General features: G+C 35.2%; 1 protein-coding gene across 4 annotated transcripts in view; it reads right to left on the bottom strand.

Annotated features, from left to right (window-relative positions):
- Positions 1–4,954: 4,954 nt before the first annotated feature.
- Positions 4,955–22,864, bottom strand: part of TCEA1 (transcription elongation factor A1) — a 47,349-nt gene continuing 29,439 nt past the window's right edge. For all 4 annotated transcript variants that reach the window (XM_070631623.1, XM_070631624.1, XM_070631625.1 and 1 more), the window contains 7 exons: positions 21,644–21,731; positions 18,384–18,529; positions 17,183–17,239; positions 15,797–15,951; positions 13,421–13,567; positions 8,717–8,788; positions 4,955–6,562 (listed from right to left, as the gene is read on the bottom strand). In XM_070631623.1, the coding sequence (XP_070487724.1) occupies positions 6,554–6,562; positions 8,717–8,788; positions 13,421–13,567; positions 15,797–15,951; positions 17,183–17,239; positions 18,384–18,529; positions 21,644–21,731 (674 nt within the window). In that variant the 3' untranslated portion in view covers positions 4,955–6,553. The remainder of the gene's footprint in view (positions 6,563–8,716; positions 8,789–13,420; positions 13,568–15,796; positions 15,952–17,182; positions 17,240–18,383; positions 18,530–21,643; positions 21,732–22,864) is intronic.

Raw genomic sequence — 22,864 nt, 5'->3', positions numbered from 1 at the left:
TTATAACTTCAGATGGAAAAGCTCTTCTTAACTAAAACATAAAATCCAGAACTATAAAAGAAAATACTGATTGGATATTTAAAAAATTTAAATTTTGTACCACAAAAGACAACATAAAAATAATTAAAACACAAACATCAGACTATAAAACAAACTAAAGATTACTATGCAGAATGTATTAGGAGTGCCTACAAATTAATAGGACAACTCTATAGACTGAAAAGGAAAGACACAATAAAAACAACAGAAATCAACCAGCTAATAAACAAGGAAAGATGAGCATAATATACACAAAAAGATAATCATTTGAACACAAATTAAAACGAGATGATAGTGGTATTACTATTTCCCCCTAGATTTGCAAAAATCAAAAGGATTGATAAAATTCAGTATTAGCAAAAGTGTAAAAAAATGGGCATTTATATCCTGTTGACAGGCGGCTAAACTAGTTTGACTCTTTGGAAAGTAATCTGGCAACATCCATCGTTCCAAATGTACATCCACACGCTAAGCAGTTAACCTCCTAAGAATCTATCCTACAAAACATCAAAACAAGAACCACCCACGGGAGAAGAGGTTTTAAAGGGAATGGTACCTACCCACAGATGGCTCTATGGTGAAAATGAATGCCATATATCTATGTGCACTGGCACTGTTCTCAGGGAAACCGTCAAATGATAAAAGCAAGTTGTAGAATATGTGTATGTGCCCATTTATAATGTGAATAATGGCAGTCCCAAAAAAATTCCCCTCATTGATTGAGCTGGGTACTACTCCAAGGTCTTTACAAATCATTCAGTCCTTACTCACAACCCTATAAGGGAGGATGGTGTTCCCCTTTACAGATGAGGCAGAGGCAAAGCACCTGGATCAAAGTCCCACAGGTAGTAAGTGGCAGTTAGATTTGAATCTGAGCAGATCAAAAGCCCCTGCTCTTAACCATTGTGCAACGTCAATTTCCTAGGAAAAGAGGACTAGATAGCCTGGTAACAAGCACGTACACATAACTCACAGAAATGAAATCGAGAAAATTACAGAGCCAAGGAGATCATTTTCTCCAGTTTATGATTTTGACTTAAAAGACAGAGATAATAAAACCAGTTTCACAAGGTGGAAGAATACCAATCAACTGGGGGCCAGCCCATGGCCAATGGTTAAAGTTACTTGTGCTCCACTTCAGCAGCCCAGATCTGTAGGTTCAATCTGGGGTATGGACCTACTCCACTCATCAGCCATGCTGTGGAGGCATCCCACATACAAAATAGAAAAAGACTGACAGAGATGTTAGCTCAGGGCGAATCTTCCTCACCAAAAAAAAAAAAAAAAAAAAACCAACAAAACACAAACAAACAAGAATACCAATCAACCAGTCAGCTCTGCTCTGAGAACTTGTAGAGGCTCAGGTAGCCAGTTTTTCTTACTGAATATAACATGACAAAAAAAAATTTATAAAAGACCAGCCTTCATGTATAAAGATGATACTGCTGTCTTAAATCAAATAGTGAGGGGTTTTATTCTATTAGTTACTGATCTTGGAGCAAAACCATCTAAGCTTTCTTTCCCGACATGTGCATAATCAAAAATTCCTATTTTGAGTCATGTAAAGCACAACAGTCACCAAACAGGGTTTTTCCTGAATAACGCCAACTTAATCTCATGGGAGATGAAATAGTGGCCTTGACATTATAATCTATCCACTTGAATTAACTGTCCCAGTGAAATATTCTGGAAAGGATAATAATCAAAATATTAACTATAAGAAAACTAAGTGTTAATGCTTGGAGTAGTAGCCTAAGAATGGGAAGTCTGAATAAAAAAATAATTACAGGCATACTTGAGATGTTGCAGGTTCGGTTCCAGACCACTGCAACAAAGCCAGTATCACAATAAAGCATGTCACATGAACTTGCTGGTTTCCCAGTGTACATACAAGTTATGTTTACACTACATGTAGTCTATTAAGTGCAACAGCATTATGTCTAAAAAAAAAAAAAAACAATGTATATACATACCTTAATTAAAAAAATACCTCATGGCTAAAAAAGTGCTAACCATCATATAAGCCTTCAGCCAGTCATAATCTTTTTGCTGGTGGGGGGGGACGTCTCGTAAAAAATGCAGTTATCCGCAAAGTTCAATAAAACAAGGTATGCCTGTATGTATTTAAACATAAACTTTTTAAAATTAACAGCACGGTCACTATAGTTAACAATACTGTATTGGATATTTGAAAGTTGCTGAGAGAGACCTTATAAGTTCTCATCACAAGAAAAATACCTTCTAACTACGTGTGGTGATGGATGTTAACTAAACCTAACGTAATCATTTCACAACATATACATTTATCAAATCATTATGTTGTACCCCTAAAACTAATACGTTATATATGTCAATTATACCTCTATTAAAAAATTTTACCACGTAGAGGATTAACAAGCATTTGGTCTTATGGACATGTTTTGATGAATTTAAAGAGAATTAGGACAGCAATTATTGTGGGGGGGGGGGGGAGAAGATGAACAGATCACTGAAACAATCCTGAGATAAATCAGCCTGATACTCACCTGTGACTCTAATGGTCCTTCCAGATCACTTATGCTTCTGCAAGTAACTGAAATCTGAGCACTTTCACAGGCTTTGATGTTCTGATAGCAGTACTTTTATTTAGAATAATTATACATTTACTTAACTAAAATATTCATCCAAAACAATTTAGGATTTAAAAATTTTTTTCAGCTGCTTGTTACAGAAATCTATCTCAAACTAGTTTAAACATAAAGGAAACTGATGGCTTTCCTAAGCAGGAAGGCCAGGGTAGTTCTAGCTTCCACAAGGATGGATCCAGACGTTCAATGTTATCCGGACCTTCTCTCCATCTCACCTTCCCTGGGCTTCACACACACAGGGTCTCTGCATATTGTAGGCTAAATGGTACAGGGAGCCCTAGATGCAGCTCCTGCTGGCTTAGCTATTCCAACAGGGACAGTGTTTCTCCCATCTTTCATATAATAATCCCAGGGAAGGAGCAAGGGGTGGGGTGGGACACTGAACAGACCCACCAGGGTCACATGGAGGTGGAAAGGTATCCCCTAAATCAATCAGAAAAGATGTTTTGCAACTAGTGCCAAAAACACGAAAGGTATAGCTGTGCCATTCCATTCCAGTGCTCTTAACGGTTTCTGCTTTTTTTATATCAGTTATATTTTTGAATGGCATTATTACAAAAATAACTTATTGTAAACCACATTTAAGGGTAAAAAAACCAACCCTTTTATTTCAAAGCAGCTCAGTCTTCCAATTATGGAAACACTTGGGCTAATTTAACCAGATTGTATGGCATATCACATATGAAATGTTGTTTATCTGCAATGTCTTCGCAATCATGGCCATTATGGAAAAAAAAATAATTGGCTGTCTTTTTATAGCACCCACAGAGAGGAATCAGAAGTCATTTGAGGTAGTCGTCTGTGCTTTCATTTTCCATCCACCAGTTGGATAAACAAATACAAGATTACACAGGTCGATTTGAAAATTTCAATTAATAATAAAACTGTTGCATCATTTTGCAGAATTAAAGTACCAAAAGAGATCTCCCAAGACTCTAGCTCATTACATTTCTTCCTTTAAAGTTGGAGTCTAAAACGTTGCCAACTAGTGGTTACCTATCCTACTTCCACAAGTCCTCACCCTGTGGAACATTCTTTCCATCTCAGCTCCCAAACAGTCAAGAAATGCAATGCACTGCCACAAACATAACCAAGAGAAACTATTTCATGAGAGCACCTACTACGCGACAAGCATTCTTCTAGATGCTAAAGATACAGCAGTGAACAAGTTTTCCATAAAAACTCACCAACTCTATCTTTACTAAGTTACAGCTACTGGATATCTAGTATAGACACAAGATGAGATTTTTCCAATACTCTTCTCTCTTACTTTTGACTGACTTCAATTTCCTTAAGTTTTCTTCAACATAATTCTTTCATTACTACCTAGGAACTTGTCAGTAACTGTGTCCTATTTACTGTGAGGTAGCATCTTCAATGTTGGTACTTATTTTTTTTTTTTGAAACTGATAGAAACATGTGGTTTTTATGTCAGTGATTACTCACATTTCACAGTAGGATATTCAATTCTTCATGAATGGCTGATTTTTTACAGCTAAAAGCGTGTGTGGTAGAGGGGGAGTAACTGTTGATTAAAACTCTTTAAATCACAACACTTTAACTGTAGTTTTTATTTGAAAAGTAAATTCAATTCAAATCACCAAATTACACTATGACCTGTAAGGACAATCATTGTGCACCCATAAAAATTCAAATATAGCCTGTTATTTCTTTTGCTGTCTTGTTAATACTTTAAACATTCTTCCATTTGTAAGGGATATACAGATTTCGATGTTTGGGTGTACATAAATATTTCAGAACTTTTGCCATCGCTTACCAAAACTTATAAACCAATGTTCATCATCTTTCAGGTGAGCAAGAAAACCAAGGTGGTTATTTTCTGCTTTCCCAGGATGGTTTTTCAAAATTGCCACTAATGTGTCTAACTTAATCCCTCTGTATGTTCATTTAACACAGTTACTTTGTCCTGGAAATAAATATTATCAAATATTACCCTTGGTAACATTTACTTCCAGTTATGCTATAACTGACTAGCATTTTTCAATAATAAGACTATTTGGTCTTTCATATTACATTACATGCACACACGGGATGCGCTCATGTGCTCTGCTCAGAACCACTCCTTCCTCCCTCACCAGGGGTCCAGGAAAAGAGAAGAGAAACATGCTCTGTACCAGTGCTCAATACCAGTTTTTACTTAAAACCAGGCAGGCATCACTTAGTTAAAACTGTACTTTAAAAACACCTTAGTAGTTGGGAGAGGGGACCTTTTGTAAACAAAAGGTAAAGCAAGCTTCAATGTCTAAATAAAATGACAAAATGTGATACATGTTTAATAACAAGAAACTTTATTGAATTACAAATTTTAAAATGGATCACTTAATTTAAAAGTGGGACTATTTTAATTTTATTCTTTTTAAACTCACTCTTTCAAAACTGCACCTTATTTCTCTTAAATGATAAAAGGTTAATTTGTGAGCTGACAAAGTAAAGATGGGATGGTACCAGTGGGCCAGTTCTTACATACAGGTTCTTAACATGGACCTCTGTATCTTGTTTTCTGTATTACATCAAATTGATTTGCAATAAGAAATGAGAAAAAGGGGGCAAAGGGGAGTGCAAAGCATGTACTGAGGTCTTTCTATAGGTGTTTGATAGAATATAGATTTAGCGTGAAAAAATGTGGACTTTGTAACAGTGGCCTTTAAGATGTGCTAGAGCAAGGGCACCCTAACGAACCTATGTGAAAACCATTTTTTCTTATTCCTAACAGAACAAATGGTACATAAACAAAAGTAAAGCACAATTGTAAGATCTGTATTGTAAAACAAACTGCATTATAGCTCATATATTCAGGTGGTTCAGCAACCTCACTCATTGCGTAACAGAAAAAGTCAGCAAATCAGATTCAGGGCAAAAATATTTTCTATCAACCTCCATATGGAAAGACCACAGCTGTAATGGTTTACATAATCCTTAAACTTAATCCTTGGTCAGTACAGATTTCCAAATCAAAATCAAGTCATGAACCATTTACAAAAACTACTCTGTACTAAAGCACTAACGTGTTCTTCCCAGTATGTCTTCCTATGAGGGGAAAAAAATGGTTGGAAGCTTTCATTCTTTGCCTGTGCTGGGATTTATGAGACGCCTACTAAACTACAACAGTGTTCTGCAAAACTAAAATACACTACAAAGTCAGACAGGTAAATAACCAACAAAACCAAACTCATTTCAATAAAGTTGTCATGTTTCCAAAAGTAAAACCTACTAAGAACAAATAATAAACATATACAAGAAATCACAAGAAATGATCACGGTTAGTTACAAATGCAAAATAGTATCTAATTATCCCAGACTTGTGAACATCATAATTAAAATCAATTTCATATGCTAGTTCAAATATTATGTACAATTTAGATAAGCTGGTCGAGTATTATCTGAATACACATCACATTTGATAAACTTATATTACCTCTTCTCCTCCTTTAATGTTTGTAGGTACATGCCAATATGGGAAAAAATGTATTTTCTAATTACATATTAACTGAGAAAAATAACATTTCTCCTGTGTATGTTTCAGACTGCAAAAAAAAATTAAGGTACATTTTAAGAAGAAAAAAAGAGGTAAAAATAAATTGCCAGAAGTTTAATTGATAAAAGTTTAATATTAACATACTTATAAAAATGAAAATAAAATGTTTTCAAACAGATACCATACATTTATTACGTGATCTCCCTACTGATCCGAAACTACAGAAGGCATTTAAGGAAGGGATGCTACGTCAAAAACAAAGACCAACCCAAGGGATGTATGTTACTTTAAAAATCTGATTTGCAGGAAAACTATTTGCTTGGCCTAGTTTTAAAGCTAATTACAAAATGCATTTTCTTAATGGTCCAGACATTTTGCCAATTCTTCCAACTCAACAGAACTGTCAAAAAAGAAGAAATACTTTGTGAGACTTTTGAATACAGACAATGAGGTGCCCCTCCCCCACTTAACACAGCATACATCTTATATTGCTAAAGAGGCATTTTTAAAACAGATGCCACAGTTTCAGACATGAGTAGTCACCTATCTTAAGTGACTTTTCCAACTTAGAATTAGTAGAAATATATAACTAAAGAAATAGTATAAAACTTTTTTTATTAAGTACTTCTCTTAATGTTTCTACGTTAAAAAATTCCAAATTTGAACTTCTACTATAAGCTGCCCTAGGCATCAGCTTTCCACATTAAATTGAACTTTTTTTCGGTGAGGAAGATTGGCCCTGAGCTAACATCTTTGCCAATCTTCCTCTACTTTTTATACATGGTATGCCACCACAGCATGGCTTGATGAGTGGTTTGCAGGTCCACACCCCAGATCCGAACCTGTGAACTCCAGGCCACCAAAAGAGCATGCAAGCTTAACCACTACACCACCAGGCCAGCCCCAGAACTTCTTAAATCCAATAGGTACTACTGGATCCAATAGGTACAGTCCCAGAACTTTCTTAAATCCAATAGGTACTATGTCAGAACTTACGCTGCAAACTGCCTGCATACAAAACAAACTGCAATATACCCAATAATAATGATAATGATGATGATAATCCATTGTGCAAAACAATCTAAGAGAGCTATCTAGAAAAGCTAGACTTGCTCAACAGGATTGAAAAAAAAAGTGAACGTCCTCTCTCAGACCAATGTAAACAACTTCTGCCCAGTCAAGATAGAAGACACTACTTGAAACCATGAAGACACTCTCAATACCAGTAACCTTCCCAGCCCAGAATTAAATCTTTGTATATAATAAAATGGGTACTGGCCTCAACCCCTAAAATAGTATATCTGGGGCCAAAGTGCCATACCATGTTTGTGAAGGATATTTCCCCACTGTTTAGTTTTTAATTCACTTCCAATTTTCAGAAAATGCTTTAACCTATGTGAATAATTCAAAATAACTTTATAACTTTAAAAAAAGAGAATCTTGGGGCTGGTCCCATGGCCAAGTGGTTAAGTTCGTGCACTCCACTTTGGCAGCCCAGGGTTTTGCCAGCTTGGAATCTGGGCGTGGATCCAGCACAGCTCATCAAGCCATGTAGAGGTGGCATCCCACATAGCAGAACTAGAAGAACCTGGAACTAGAATATACAACTATGTGCTGGGGGCCGTTAGGGAAAAGAAGAAGACAAGTTAGCTCTAGGCTAATCGGAAAAAAAAAAAAGAATCTTGCACAAACTTCACAAAAACTAATAAAAATAGCCAGCATTTTTGGAACACCAACAATTATCAGGCACTTTAAATATATTATCTCTACTCCTCATCACAATATGTAATACAATCATTTACATTTAATACATAAGAAAATTACAGTTTAGTAATGGTAAGAGGCAAAGGAGTTCAAAACCTGTTTGGCTCCAAAGACTACCTTCCTACCACGTAAGCCTCTCCAACCCCACACTCCCAACATCCCCATTGCTATTAACAATAAAAATGGTCTTAGGACTGATGTGTAATTCTTCTCCCAATTTTAAATTATATTTCTGTGGCTCATAAATATCACTCAAGAATGAATCATTTAAATAACATAAACTTGCCTGTGTGGGGCTAATCCAATAGTACACAGGCAATATGAAGGCTGAGTAAAAAGCCTACCAAACCTTGACAGTACTCATCTTTAATTCCTAAAATAAATACTAAAAGCATTGGTCTGGATTTCAACAAGGTGAAGTAATTCTTCCAAAATCAAAATCCATGAAGACAAGTAATACACACGTACAAATTTTCTGGAAGCAAAGAGTATAAGCAACTGAATGAATATAGTATATACAGGACTATGATACAGTAATCAGACATTTAAGATTGAATCCTGTTATTCCTGTACCAAAACAATATAAAGGTGGGAAGATTAAGCTAACATTCTTTATTTCTAATAGGACACAAAATAGTATATTCCATTACAAATGGTTAGTCATGAACTTCCATAGTACTGGACACTGTGAGCATATGTACCTATTTATATATCAGGCAGACTTATGAAAAGACTGAAGAAATTACTCTATTATAAATGGGTACAATGTGATTCTAAGAAGGCACCATACCTTCCATCGATTTCCACATTCATTGCAGACAACAAATGTCGTCATTGGTTCATCAGCACTACGAGTTTGCACCTGCAGCAAAATCAAATGAAAAATATTACTTTTTATAATACAAGTCCAACCTACACAAGAACATTCTACATGAAGATATATAATAACCACAATAGTACCACAACAAAATGTATAAGAGCCTGAAACAAGTTCAAATAAACTAAATCATGCCAAAAGAACACACATTTCCAAACTTCCTTTTTCTAAGTCCTTCCTTGGTTTGTCTTCTCATGTTCAATTTATCCCAGATAAGTGGGAAAATCATCTAAAGTCACACATTACATTTTTGATAAATGACTAATAAATATGAAAATATCATCACTAAGGACAGAAATGTTAAAGTCAATTTTTTCTTAATAATTAGTAAAGATGTAAAAATTACAAATATTTCATTCTAACAAATAAAACCTTCCATAACCTTTCTAAAAGTTAGGAGCAACAAGGTAAGAGCCTTAAATATCCATTCTCTGTGACCCAGGAACTTGATATCTGATCTATTCTAGGATGGTAATTAGAAGCACAAAGATCTGTGTATAGTTCAACATCACTAGTCAACAGGGAAATATAAATTAAAACTGCAAGGAAATATCACCTCACACCTGTTAGAATGGCTATCATCAAAAAGATAAGAGATAAGTGTTAGTAAGGATGTAGAGAAAAGGGTACACTGTTGGTGGGAATGCAAATTTATACAGCCATTATGGAAAATAGTATGGCAGTTCCTCAAAAAGTTAAAAATTAAACTACCATATAATCTGGCAATCGCACTCCTGGATATATATACAAAAGAAACAAAATCATTATCTCAAAGAGATATCTGCACTCCCATGTTTACTGCAGCATTATTCAGAACAGCTCAGATATGGAAACAATCTAAATGTCCTTCAATGAATGAATGGATAAAAAGAAGTGCTATATATACACAATGGAAAAAGAAGGAAATTCTGCCATTTGAGACAACATAGATGAACCTGGAGGGCATTATGCCAAATGAAGTACACCAAACAGAGAAAGACAAATACTATTCGATATCACTTATATGTGTCATCTAAAAAAAAATAGCTGATTTCAGAGAATAGAATGGTGGTTGCCAGGGGCTGGGGGAAGGGGGAAATGGGGAGATGTAGATCAAAGGGTACAAACTTGCAGTGATAAGAATAAGTTCTGAGGATCTAACATACAGCATGGTAACTACAGTTTAGAGTAGATCTTAAGCATTCTCACCACAAAACAAAAAAAAGCGAACTATGTGAGGTGATAGATGTGTTAATTATCTTGATCTAGGTAATCGTTCCCCAATGAATATGTAGATCAAATCATCTCATGTACTTTAAATATATACAATTGTATTTGTCAATTATTCCTCAATAAGGTTGGGCGGGGGATAGCTGTGTACATGTTTGAAGAGTGTAACTATAATAGCATAAACACTGAAAACAACTTAAAATATCCAACAGGGAAATAATGAAATAAGTTAGAGTACATCCATTTGATGGAATATTATAGAGCTAGTAAGATGCTTACAAAGATTTGGGTTTTTTTAAAACAACTAAAGGAAAATGCTTACATTATAGTAGCTAAGTGAAAAGAAGAATATAAAACAACCTACAGTATTTAGCTGCAACTCAATTTAGAAAAAAATCCACAAAATACCACAGGCACGAAAACATCAATCACTGTTCTCTCTGGTGGCAGATTAATGGGTGATTTTAAATTTCATGTCCATTATTTTTCTGTATTTTCTAGATTTTCTACAAGTAGGTACTTTATATTGCTTTTAAAAAGTTAATATGGCCATATGATCCAGCAATCCCACTTCTAAGTATATACCCAAAAGAACTGAAAGCAGGGTCTCAAAGAGGTATTTGTACACCCAAGATCACAGCAGCATTATTCACAATAGCCCAAAGGTAGAATCAACTCAATGTCCATCAACAGATAAATGGATAAATAAAATGTGGTATATACACACAATGGATTATTATTCAGCCTTAAAATGGAAGGAGATTCTGACACATGCTACAATATGGATGAACCTTTATGAACACCATGCTGACAAATAAACCAGAGACCAACACACAAACACTGTGTAACTCCATTTATCCATTTGACGACCTAGAGCAGTCAAATTCTGAGACTGGTGGTTGCCAGGAGCTGGGGGGAAAGGAGAATGGGGAGTTACTGTTTAATGGGTAGAGTTTTTAAGTTTTACAAGAGAAAACGAATTCTGGAGATTGGCACAACATGATAAATGTACTACTGTTGAACCATATACTTAAAAATGGTTAAGGTTGGGGCTGGCCCCGTGGCCGAGTGGTTAAGTTCACAGGCTCCGCTTCGGCAGCCTGGGGTTTCGGTGGTTCAGATCCAGGGCACGTACACGGCACCGCTAGTCAGGCCACGCTGAGGTGGCGTCCCACATGCCACAACTAGAAGGACCCACAACTAAAATATACAACTATGTACGGGGGGTATAAACGTTAAAAGCAGGAAAAAAAAAAAAAAGATTGGCAACAGTTGTTAGCTCAGGTGCCAATCTTAAAAAAAAAAAATGGTTAAGGTGGTAAATTTTAGGTTATGTGTATTATACCACCACTAAAAATTTAAAAATAAAAGAGAACTCAGCAGAAACAAATTAATAAGCTAATATGATTTTTTAAGGTCTCAAAGATACGTTATTTCTTTAAAATTTCTGATGAAGATGACAATGCATTATTAAAGTTAAAACTTATTCTTAAGTTATGGAGGAGAAAAGGAGGATGAACGAAGAACCTAAATACTAACAATACTGCATTTTGAACAAGGTACATTTAATTTTAATATGAGATGATGAAACCCCCAGTACATTACCACTTCAAAAATCAGAAATTTCATGTTTCCCATAAACTATCAACATGACTTTCAATTCAAAAGCACAAAGGAAGATAAAGAACCATCTGAGACATTCTCAAAACAGCAGCATTCTGCTTATTCAAGGCCGTCAGAAAAAAAGTTTCAAAAATCCTTCTGAAATATTTTACATATACTTAATATTGCTATCTAGTACCCTAAAAGTAAACGGAAACTTTTGCTTTCTGGAAAAAATTTTGATCTCCTGGTGGTTACATGTTATCCAAGAGTCACACTTAAATCTTTTATATCTGTTGTTTTGCCAACAACTTTGGAAGTTTTCTAACTAAAGACAGAATTTTTGGACTCTAAGAAAATGATACTGACTTCATCTCTAAACTAGGTTTTTTCTGTTAAATGACTTTTTTATTGTAGCTGTTTATAATCTGATTATGTAAATATATCACCTCTACTTTGTATGTTTTAAAGAAGCTTTGACTTTTAAAAATCTTTCTATTTATACTTAATACTTTCTACTGTGGCATCTTGAAGAGAGAATTTTTATTGCTGAGATTTTTCTACCTGATTAAAAGAAAACAGAGCAATTCAAACTCAGAATTTTCTAAGACCACTTTCATATACTGACACAATATTTTAGTAACTATCAGTAGTAATACTTTTACAAAATAAAATACTTAAATATCAGAAATATGACTGACTAAATGAAAGACTTCAAAAAGGTAAAGGACATTAGTTAAAGTATATCTGGAAATAGTGTTATGCACCTTTAGAAAATAAAAAAGAGGCAGAAGCTTACATAATATGCTACCACATGTGTTTAGAAAACAGAAAAACAAAAATATTTTCACATTTGTATGTATATGCATAAAACTTTAGAAAGCCACATAATAAACTAGTAATCCTGGTTTACCTTCAAGGAGAGGGAACCAGGAAGCTGCAAGCAAAAGAGGGAGGAAAACTTTCTACTCATTATGCTTTGTACCTTTTGAATTTTTAACCTTGAGAACATAGTACCTTCTAGAAGAAAAAAAAAGGAAAGGTTTCTTTCTACAACTTTTTTACACAGAGGTTAGTAATGTTATTTTTTTAAGTGCTTAATTTTCTGTCAGAAAATTCAATTCTCTAAATCTTCCTATTAACCTGAAACATAACAGTAAGTTATTCTTTAAGAGGAAAATTTTGAGTTTAGCAGATTATAGACGTAGCACAAAAAACCTATTTGGAAAATGAAATTAATGACAGTGCTAAAAAAAAATTTTCACATATGGACACACAAACTAAGTATAATGTGGCTCTTTCCAGCTATTCAAGAACAAAAAGGTTAGTCACAGTATACATGAATATAAAAGTCACCAATATGTTGCAAAAAAGGACTAAGTATCTGGAAACCAGTTAAGCTAAAAGTACCCACACTCCATGAGAAGGAAAGCAAAGAACTTTCCTTAAATTATAAAATCCTAACAACTAAAAATTACAGCCTGTTTACATACAAACCAACAATCAACCGCTTATTAATTCTTAAAGAAAGCCCATGGCCATTTTATTAAATTCTATAATATTTTATAAATTTTATTTAATTTATATAGTTTTCATAGTAACAATTTCCATGAAAGGATTTAAATATATCAACTTTTTTTCAATTAATTAGAATCTGTTAGTATTGAGAAAGCATTCTTACACTTTTAAGAGATCACATTTCCTCTTGAAAAATATCAAAGTGTATTGGTAATTTTACTACTTGCCTTTAAACAGGGGTTGCAAGCACTCTTAATATGAAAATAAGAATCTATAAATATCACAAACCTGTGTGTAAGTACAATTCTTCTTTTTACATTTGCCACATGTGAATAAGTCAGTCTGGGTTCCACCTGTCTTGGCCATCTGATGCTCTCTGATGGCTTCTTTGGTCAAGTTTTTCCGCATCTCTTTGAGCTCATCACTAGCCATTTCCTGTTAGAGAGGTAGCAACATCACTCAGTTACAGGCATCTTCTATATATATATATATATATATATATATATATATTATATATCCTGAATGCTTTTTATGTTCAGTTAGCATAATAATAATAGAACCAAAATCAATTTTTAAAGTTTTAAAGTGAAAAATTAACATTTTCCCTCAAAGGATTCATAAAAATTTGCTTCCTTTTAAAATTTCTTCAAATACTTAAGTTTGTATGTGAAAATTTAATTACTGTTTAAAGGCTTATAAACAATGTAATCCTGTAGCAATGAGTACCTCTAGTATCTAGATTGTGGTCTCTACTATTATCCTCCCTAAAAAAGAAAACAAGGACTTTGGAGGAATGTCTGGTTCCAGTTTTAAGTCAGGAAATGCACAGGATAAGCCAGGGTCATCTTCTGGTGCCAGAAAGCATGAAGCTACCAAAGACTACTGTAGTTGAGTCAAGTCAAATGGACAGAGGAGCTAACATGAAGAAGTTCCCACTGGCCAAATATAGGACAATTTCTTTACCCATCAAAAAAATTACTGTAAAGAACCAATCCCCACTGGATAAATAAAAAGTCTCAAGTCCAAGATGATACTTAAAAAAGGAGAGCACACACATGCAGAAACGGCAACAAAAGCCAGCACTGGCAATAACTAGGGCACCAACCCCTCATTCTGATAACTATTAAGTAAAGGGAGAGAATTATACATCTTCCCTGCCTTTCCTATCTAAACCAACAGGGTAATCACGAGCCCAAGTTTATAAGGATTTATTGCTTCTTTATCAAAGAAATCTAGCTAATAAATGTGAAAGGAATGACAGAATTTTATAAATCACTACTTTGTAACTCCTCATAAAATAAGCAATCCAGGCAAGGATCATCAGTGGATGAACACATAAGATGAAGGTTGACAGAGAACTTTACAATGGAGGAATCAGACAGTCGATACCCAAACCCACTGATCCATCTCAGCATGCTAAGAGTAGAGCAAGAGGACATTACGTGTTTTCTGACGTGATGCAATATGAAGCAAAAAGCACCACTTATGAAGTACTTATACAGAAAAATAAGTTGAACTTGCATGTAATCAAGCCTATTGAACCAGCTTCTGGTTTACAGAAATTAGAGGGGACAGAAGTTAAATAACATCATGAGGAAGAAACAAACAGTTCATAGTGTGGGATACAGTAGAAATAAACTGGTTTCTTCAACAGGTCAAGGTCATGAAGAAAATCAGGGAGGGGGAGCAAGGGTAGGAGAAGATACTGCTTTAGATTTAAACATATATAGACACTACCTTAAGACACTGACCTAAGGGTAATGTGCAGACTTTGGATCCTGATACAAAGTAAATGTATAATCTGGAAAATACGAGTATGAACTAGGTATTAGATAATACCAAGGAATTATTGTTGGCTTTGTTGGACACGGTGATGACAATTACATAACAAAAATCTCTCATTTTGAAAGACACCTCTCAAGAATGTAGAGGTAAGGGGATATAATGTCTGAGATTTGCTTGAAAATAATTCAGGGGAGAAGAAGGAAAAAGAATAAAGGGATAGATGAAAAGAGTGACAAATTCTTGAAAATACTTGAAGCTTGGATGATGGCTATATGGGATACCATCACACTATGTTCTCTAGTTTGTAAAAGTTTTCTTTTAAAAGAATGAGTTCTAAAAATACAGCAATTTTTCTTAGCCATATAGAAAGACAAATGCTCTATCTTAGATGCTTAATAAAACAGACTACAGACACACTACAGCTATTATCTATGAACAGCTATGTCTACAAATAGCCAGCTATGAATTTCATTTTCCCAATCATTCCCTATATAAGTTTAAGGTATAGCCAATAAGATGTGACCAATTTTATAGGGTTTAATCAAGAAAAGAGCTTAAAGGTTACAAGGTCTGTTTGCAATTAGAGATGCAACTCTGAGCCTACACAAATCCATGACAACTAAGAACAGTTTCGCTTTCACAAACGATTTAAGGCAATCACCAAAAGATCACGGTACAGCTGTGGAAGGGACAAACTATGGATGCCAATAGATTCAATCACCTTAAGTAAATTTGTCTAGTAAAGAGTACATATATCACAATAGCTAATAACAATATATTATATACGTAGTATTTATATAGTACTTTATGATTTAAACAGACTTTACACTTGACATCATGGAATAACATCATGGAAATGTTATATTTAGATATACTCACCTCTGCCGTCATCCTAGCAAATAAGTCAGGAGGAATATTCCCACAGAGCACATTTTTCCTTAAATTTGGATTCTTTGCATCCTTAAGATTTGATATCCTACTTCGTACTCTATTTTTGTATTTCATGTCTGTATTCCTTATTTCTTGATATATAGGTACTAGGCCATTAAGGAAAAAAGGTTAAATTATAAAGGTAAGATCATTTTTTTCCTTTTCTACCAAAATAAGAATTCCTGAAATTTCTAAGCAGTTCACAAAAACTGCTTCCAATTTAGATTAAGTTAACAATAAAGCATTGTTTCGACGTGACTCCTTGATCTGTAATTGGCAAATAATAGTGACCCTACTTTTAGGCTATGGATGACTAATGCTTTCTTCTTAATGTTTAATGCCAGCAGCACACAAATTAAAAGGGTTTCAAAAAATAATTCAGTTACTCAAGCTGAGTGAGAAAACTTTTGAAAAAGAGCTTGAATTTATACAAGCTTTAACTTGCCCCAAACTGAATTCTACCAAAGATCCTAAAGTCTCAATGACTGCAGAGTTCCCCGGGGGCACTTCTGAGAAGAGACCATTATGGTAGCCCTGAAGGTTCTTTTCCTCCTTCAGCTCAGCAAGAAGTTTAGCAGGTTCTTCATCTCAACAGAACAGGCCACAGCAGAGGCTGATGCCTAGAGGAGCAACGCCATTTCCTCAACCAGGACAGTCCCACCATCACAATGCTCCCCATACCTAGATGTTCCCTGCTCCTCACACCCACGTGCAACACCCCTCTCCTGGAGGCCTCTCCGTGGTGCCCAGCATAAACACAGTTCCCTCCAGGATAATGAGCGCAAAGGATTGTGTATGCTTTGCTGAGTTCCCCCCAAATGGGAAACTTTACTTCACATTTACTAGTGTGTGTGTGTTTTCCATGCTTCTGGACAACTTCAGTTGAGATGCTACATTCCTAATTTGCAAGGCAGAAAAATAAAAATATTATCAATTTACTTTTCTTTTTCTGCTTTTTCTCCCCAAAGCCCCCAGTACATAGTTGTATATTTTAGTTGTGGGTCCTTCTAGTTGTGACATGTGGGATGCCGCCTCAACGTGGCCTGATGAGCAGAGCCATGTCCATGCCCAGGATCCAAACCAGCAAAACCCTGGGCTGCCAACACGGAGCACACAAACTTAACCACTGGGCCAAGGGGCCGGCCCCATTAATTTACTTTTGAATGACAGGAAAACAAGAATTAAATGACATAGATGGCCTTCTCCTTTTCCATCAAAACAATCATCAAGATGGGAACTGAAGAATAAAAATAAAAATTTCTGTAAATGAAGAAAAATTTATAATTACTCTAGCAGATTACTTAAAACAATTCTGAATATACACACAAAGGATATCTTCCTCAATTTGAGATCCTAATTCTTCCTCATCAGCTCCAATAGCGATGTAGTCATCTAAACACAGGCAAAAAGAATTGTCAAGAATAAGTGACTGTAACCTATCAAAAGAAAATTTCAATAGAGAATAAATTAAACTGCATTCCTATTTTTTCAACCCCATTTGCCTTACATAAAGAATCCTTTTAGTTTAGTTTCATTAGAATCTGGTCTCTTTACTACCCACTAGACTCTTCCTCTGGATTCACCTAATGTCCACAGTGCTCCTGCATTGATGACTTGTTATCCCTCAGGAGTGGGGAAGTAATTGATCTAGCAGGCAATTCCTCATTTCACAACTCCATAAATTCTGGTTGCTCCAGCAGAGAGTAGAGAAAGTAATAGAAAGAACTGTCTTGTCTCCTGTGACTCAGGCTTCAATGCAAAGAAACCATTCATTTCATCTGCCAATCACATATATGGACACACTCAGAAGACTCCTATGCAAATATTCAAAAGGACAGAAGGAAATATAAAGAAACTAGGAAGAAAAAAGAAAAAATATATAAAGAGACAGTAAGGGACTCAAAGTAGAAAGGGCAGAGTAAGGGAAAAAATAGGTCATACTAACTATGGTTCAGCACAATAGAAAAGAAAAAGGATGAATTTGTTTAAGATGATAAATACTCCTTTATATGAAATTTTAAAGCCGATATTTCACATAAGAATGGGTACCGTCAAATTAAATTAAAGTTCCCATATATAAATCAAGATCTCTTTTTCACTTAAAAAAAAGTAGAAAATGGAATTATGAATACAAAACACATACTAAATGTCATACTAACATTTAACAATGGGACCCAAATACAGGATCATTAACTTTCAATCTGGGGGATGGAGTAATTAATTTGCAGACTAAATATCAGGAGAAAAAAGATTTGTGAAAAAAGGTTTAAATTAATATGAATCCAGGGAGAGACATCCATATATTAGAAGGAAATCTATTTCTTGGAATTAAATAGTAGTAGGCACAGGCCCCAGTATGCCTATACCTCTCTGACTTCAGTAACCCCCATTAGTAACAACTTCTCCCTGAGCTAAGCAGTGGCGGGCAGCTGTCAACGGGATGGCGCTGGTAAAACAGAGATATGGAGGTGGACAGGGGGGCAGTGGTGGTGATGATCAAAGGACGAAGCAATGAAACAAAATACAGTAAACTTACCTCCTGTTCGGAGAGCTGCAGCAAGCATCTCCCTACACTTTAACCGTACAGAATCAGAAGTGCTTGGTGCCCGAGGAAAAGATGAAACATAAGTATCTCGAGCATTTGTCTCATCCTTTCTGCTGCTTACGTTGCCACTGGAGCTACTAAAAAACACATACACACACCCCCCAAAAAGAAATCAGGAAAAACTCTCTTAAAGTAACATCATTACTATTACTCTCTAAAATCAAAATTTTGGGGCCTAAATAAATGAGAGAGTATTTCAGTGACTCTTAGATTTAAAAAAAAAAAATGCCTACAATAGATTAAAAAGAAGAAGTTAAAATTTTAGTAAAGATAAGAGATACAAGTCTCATGTCTTTTTTTAACCAACTAAACATTTTACCTTGATTCTCCTTTTAAACATTAAACAATATTTTAGATAGAGAAAATATACATCACAGTTCAACAGAATAAATGAAACGCAAGGATCTTGGTTATGAGGAGAGGGGTGAAAAGACAGCACCAAAGACTATGCCAGCTTTCAACCAAAAATAGAGGGGAAAAAAATGTTTGAAAAACTGTTCCAATTAGACAACCAATGAGGTATACATTTAAAACACTCCCTTCTGGATAAAAATGTGTAGTGAGAAGTGAGTTGTGAGAATATAAAAATGTCTCAATTTCTCCCCAGAAACATCAACTCAATCAGGACAGTTTAACAATTTTCCAGTCAACCATTTCAACTGCTTCTGCTTTTCTTATATTAAGACTCTCACCAAAATACTTTTCTGACCAGTTTCAATTAACTTTTATCACATTAGAGATACTTGTCATTCACCTTTCCAAAGACTAATTAAATCATCCACCTCCATAGATGTAACTTGCTGCACTACTGCAAGGAGACACCTTCTCATCTCCTCTCCAAAACAAACCTCACTGTGAGACTTCACAAACAGATCACCGTGGGCGAACAGTCATTCTGCATACCTTCTAAGTTTACTCATTTCCTTCCTGAAGCCGTCTCTGATTTCCCCCAGTACTCCCAAACTACTCTCTGCACACAGGTTTGCATTATGATGACTTTTCATATATTCTCTCCTGCTAGACTGAGCTTCTCAAAAGCAAAGACTAGGACTTACTCCTCTTTGTATTCCCAGTATGTAACATACCACCTGAGAGTGATGAATCAGTGAACAAACCAATGTTTAAGAATCCCACTTCTTAAATCCTACAATTAGTTGCTTTTGTCTCTCTGCCTTTAGCCAGATGCCTAGCTCACCCACTGGAAATACACTTTTGTCTCTCTGTACCTTTAGCCAAACGCCTAGCTCACTCATGGAGCCTTTTCCTCACTACCTTCACTATTGCTGGCCCCACGTCTCACATTCTGGTGCCTCCTTTCTAAGCATTTAACCACAATACTTTCTCCTTAAATTCTTAATACTCAAAGGGTCAAACCTTTCTCAGCTGCAAGTCACTCAGACGTAACCTTATATCTTCCTTCAGATGGTAATTCAGACTTGTTTCTCTAATCTTTGTAAAATGTTATTCAGAGTGTGTGTGGATAGATAGCAACCACTTACTTTGTCAAACTTCATACATGATAATTCTGTGGTGTTGTAGATAGGCTCTATCCCTAAACCTCAATTACATAAACTGATAAAAACACACCAAGAACTTACTCATCCTTCAATATCTATTTAAAATATTAGTCTAAACATTCATATTTTATATTCAAGGCACTAAATCAGTGACTTTGAATGTCACTGAATAGGACAATTGGAAGCATATGTTAAAAAAAATTCATAAATTATGGCCTGTACTTTTCAAAAATGTCACAGTCATGAAAAACAATGAGAGACTAAAGAATTACTCCAGATTAAAGGAAACTAAAGATATGATAACTAAATGCAATATGCGATCCTGGAGGATATTTTGGAAAAATCTTTTCCCCTTGCAATAAAAGACATTATTGGGACAATTGCTGAAATATGAAAAAGGTCTGTGGATTAGAAAAAGGCACTGTATCAATGTTAATGTCTAGATATTGACAGCTGTATTGTGGTTATATGTAAGAAAATGTCCTTGTTCTTAGAAAATACACAATGATGTATTTCGTATTTAGGGGTATAGGGCATAACGTATGCAAACGACTCTTATTTGGTTCAAAATAAAATTAGTCCATGTGTGTATCTATGTATACGCACACACGTATGCCCATATATATATATAAATATCACTGGGGCAATTGGGAATTCTCTGCATTATTCTTACAATTTTCTAAAAGTCTAAAATTACCACAAAACAGAAAAAACTGAATAAATTTTATTAACAACTGGCGTTTAACTCCATCTTTAGCTTACCTCTTTTATCATCAAGTTTAGTTAGTACTAGTATATAAAACAACAGCATACGGGATATTAATAATTGTTACTTTAATATGAGGAGTACATTATCAATTTTGGGAAAATAGTGAGAAATAAAGTTAAAATAGGTAGCCTCAAACTTGAGTGCACCAGAATCACCTGAAGGGCTTGTTAAAAACATATTTCTGGGCCCCATCACCAGAATTCCAGATTTAGTAGTTCCATGGTAGACCCCCAAAATTTGCTTTTCTAACAAGGTGCCAGGTTCTCTGCTCTTTCAGGGACCACACTTTGAGAACTATTGCTCTAAATCAATGTCAAGCGTTGAACTACAAGCTTCTCAAGAACAGTCAAACGGTACTTAATCTACTAATCTACATATCACTGATTACGCATCACCGTTGTTGCATACTGCACAGTTCATGATGTGTGATAGGAAAGAATAAAGGCAAAGGCTTCATAAGAGCTTCATTATTGAACTTCACATTTTAAGTTCTTATGACAAATAGTTACACTGGGAAGGAAAAAAAGCATAAAAAGGAGAATTAGATCCAGGGCCAAAAAAATCTAAAAAAGAAACATGGTAGACAGAGGAAGTAACTATTTGAATCCCTAATCAGTAGCTTCATTATTAGTTCTATCAGTGCTATCCTAGAGATTCCATTCAATTAAACTTATCAAGTACAATGTAAATAATTTCTTCTTATTTATGTAGCGTCTTCTCTCTTTTACATTTCCAGGAAATCTTGTAAGAAACCTTAGAATATATGGCTGTATACATTTACTAATTCCGTTTGATTAGAAAATAGAAAGAGGAGTACAGATATGGGATCATAAGATCAGGGAGGAAGTGATCGTCGAGTAAAACTATGACTTTCAACATAAATGAATTTCCATAAAGCAAAATACCTTTCTTCTCTTGCTTCCGGGCTATTCTGTGACGTGATTGCAGTATCTTTTTTCTTTTCTTCAGGGTCTTTATCAGTCGATGGTCCATCTGAAAATTTATGAAATCTCTAAATTGTTAGAATTTGTTAAAAAAAACCCTGAAATTACTGCATGTTATCAGGCTATTTACGCAACAACAAAAAAAGTAAAATCCTAAGTTTTCAACAAGTAAAATGAAGTTTACGCAAGCTATTCTACTGGCATATGGACTTGGCTACTTGTCACAATGCATGCTCAGTCAGCATTTCCAAATAAACTCTCGTTTGGCATAAACCACAAATTCATATGCCACTGGGAACCTAAAAGGGAGGAAAGCATACAACAAAGAGAAGGAAAGAATATGGAAAAAACATCAGCACTGTCATTTTAAAAGTAAAAGCAAAAAAGAATATATAGCAATATTATTTAAATAACCTTTCATGAAGTTAAAAAATTTAACGGGCCAGCCCCCAGGCCGAGTGGTTAAGTTTGCATGCTCCACTGTGGTGGCTCGGGGTTCGTGGGTTCAGATCCTGGGCACGGACCTATGCACCACAAGTCATGCTGTGGCAGCACCCCACATAGAACTAGAATGACCCTCAACTAGGATATACAACTATGTACTGGGGCTTTGGGGAGGGAAAAAAAAAAGAGGAAGAAGAGGAAGATTAGCAACAGATGTTAGCTCAGGGCCAATCTTTCTCATCAAAAAGTATACTTCACACACACAAAAAAAATTTAAGGTGGTAGCCAAAATACAAATAAATATTTCAGGGATAGTAAACAAAGAACATTTTCATAGAAAATATTTCAGGATCAGTAAGGTCTACCCAGCATCTCCTATATCTAAAATAATCTGTAAAGTAATACAGAGTGTACAAGCTTTAAGACTTAAGGAGGTGAGTGATTACAGATTAGGAAATAAAGTACATAAAATAGGTTGGGCCATCGCAATATTTTAGCACTGAAAAGAAACATTCATGTTTAAATCAACCAAAAGAGCCTCAAGAGAGAAATAGAAGAACACAGGCGGGAGCCCAACAGTTTCCTCCCTGTCTACCACCTAGTTCATGTTATGCTGAGGCAATAGCTCACTTCCTGAGACAGGTTTTTTAATCTGAATTCTTTTAGGCAGCTAAGAGGGAGGTAACAGGGAAAACTTTTGAGTCCTTTGCGTCTTAAAAATAATCAGCCTAAAATAAT

This window comes from Equus przewalskii, chromosome 8 (assembly GCF_037783145.1).
Source record: "Equus przewalskii isolate Varuska chromosome 8, EquPr2, whole genome shotgun sequence".
Lineage (NCBI taxonomy): Eukaryota > Metazoa > Chordata > Mammalia > Perissodactyla > Equidae > Equus > Equus przewalskii.
This window is presented reverse-complemented; position numbering and strand designations above follow the sequence as displayed.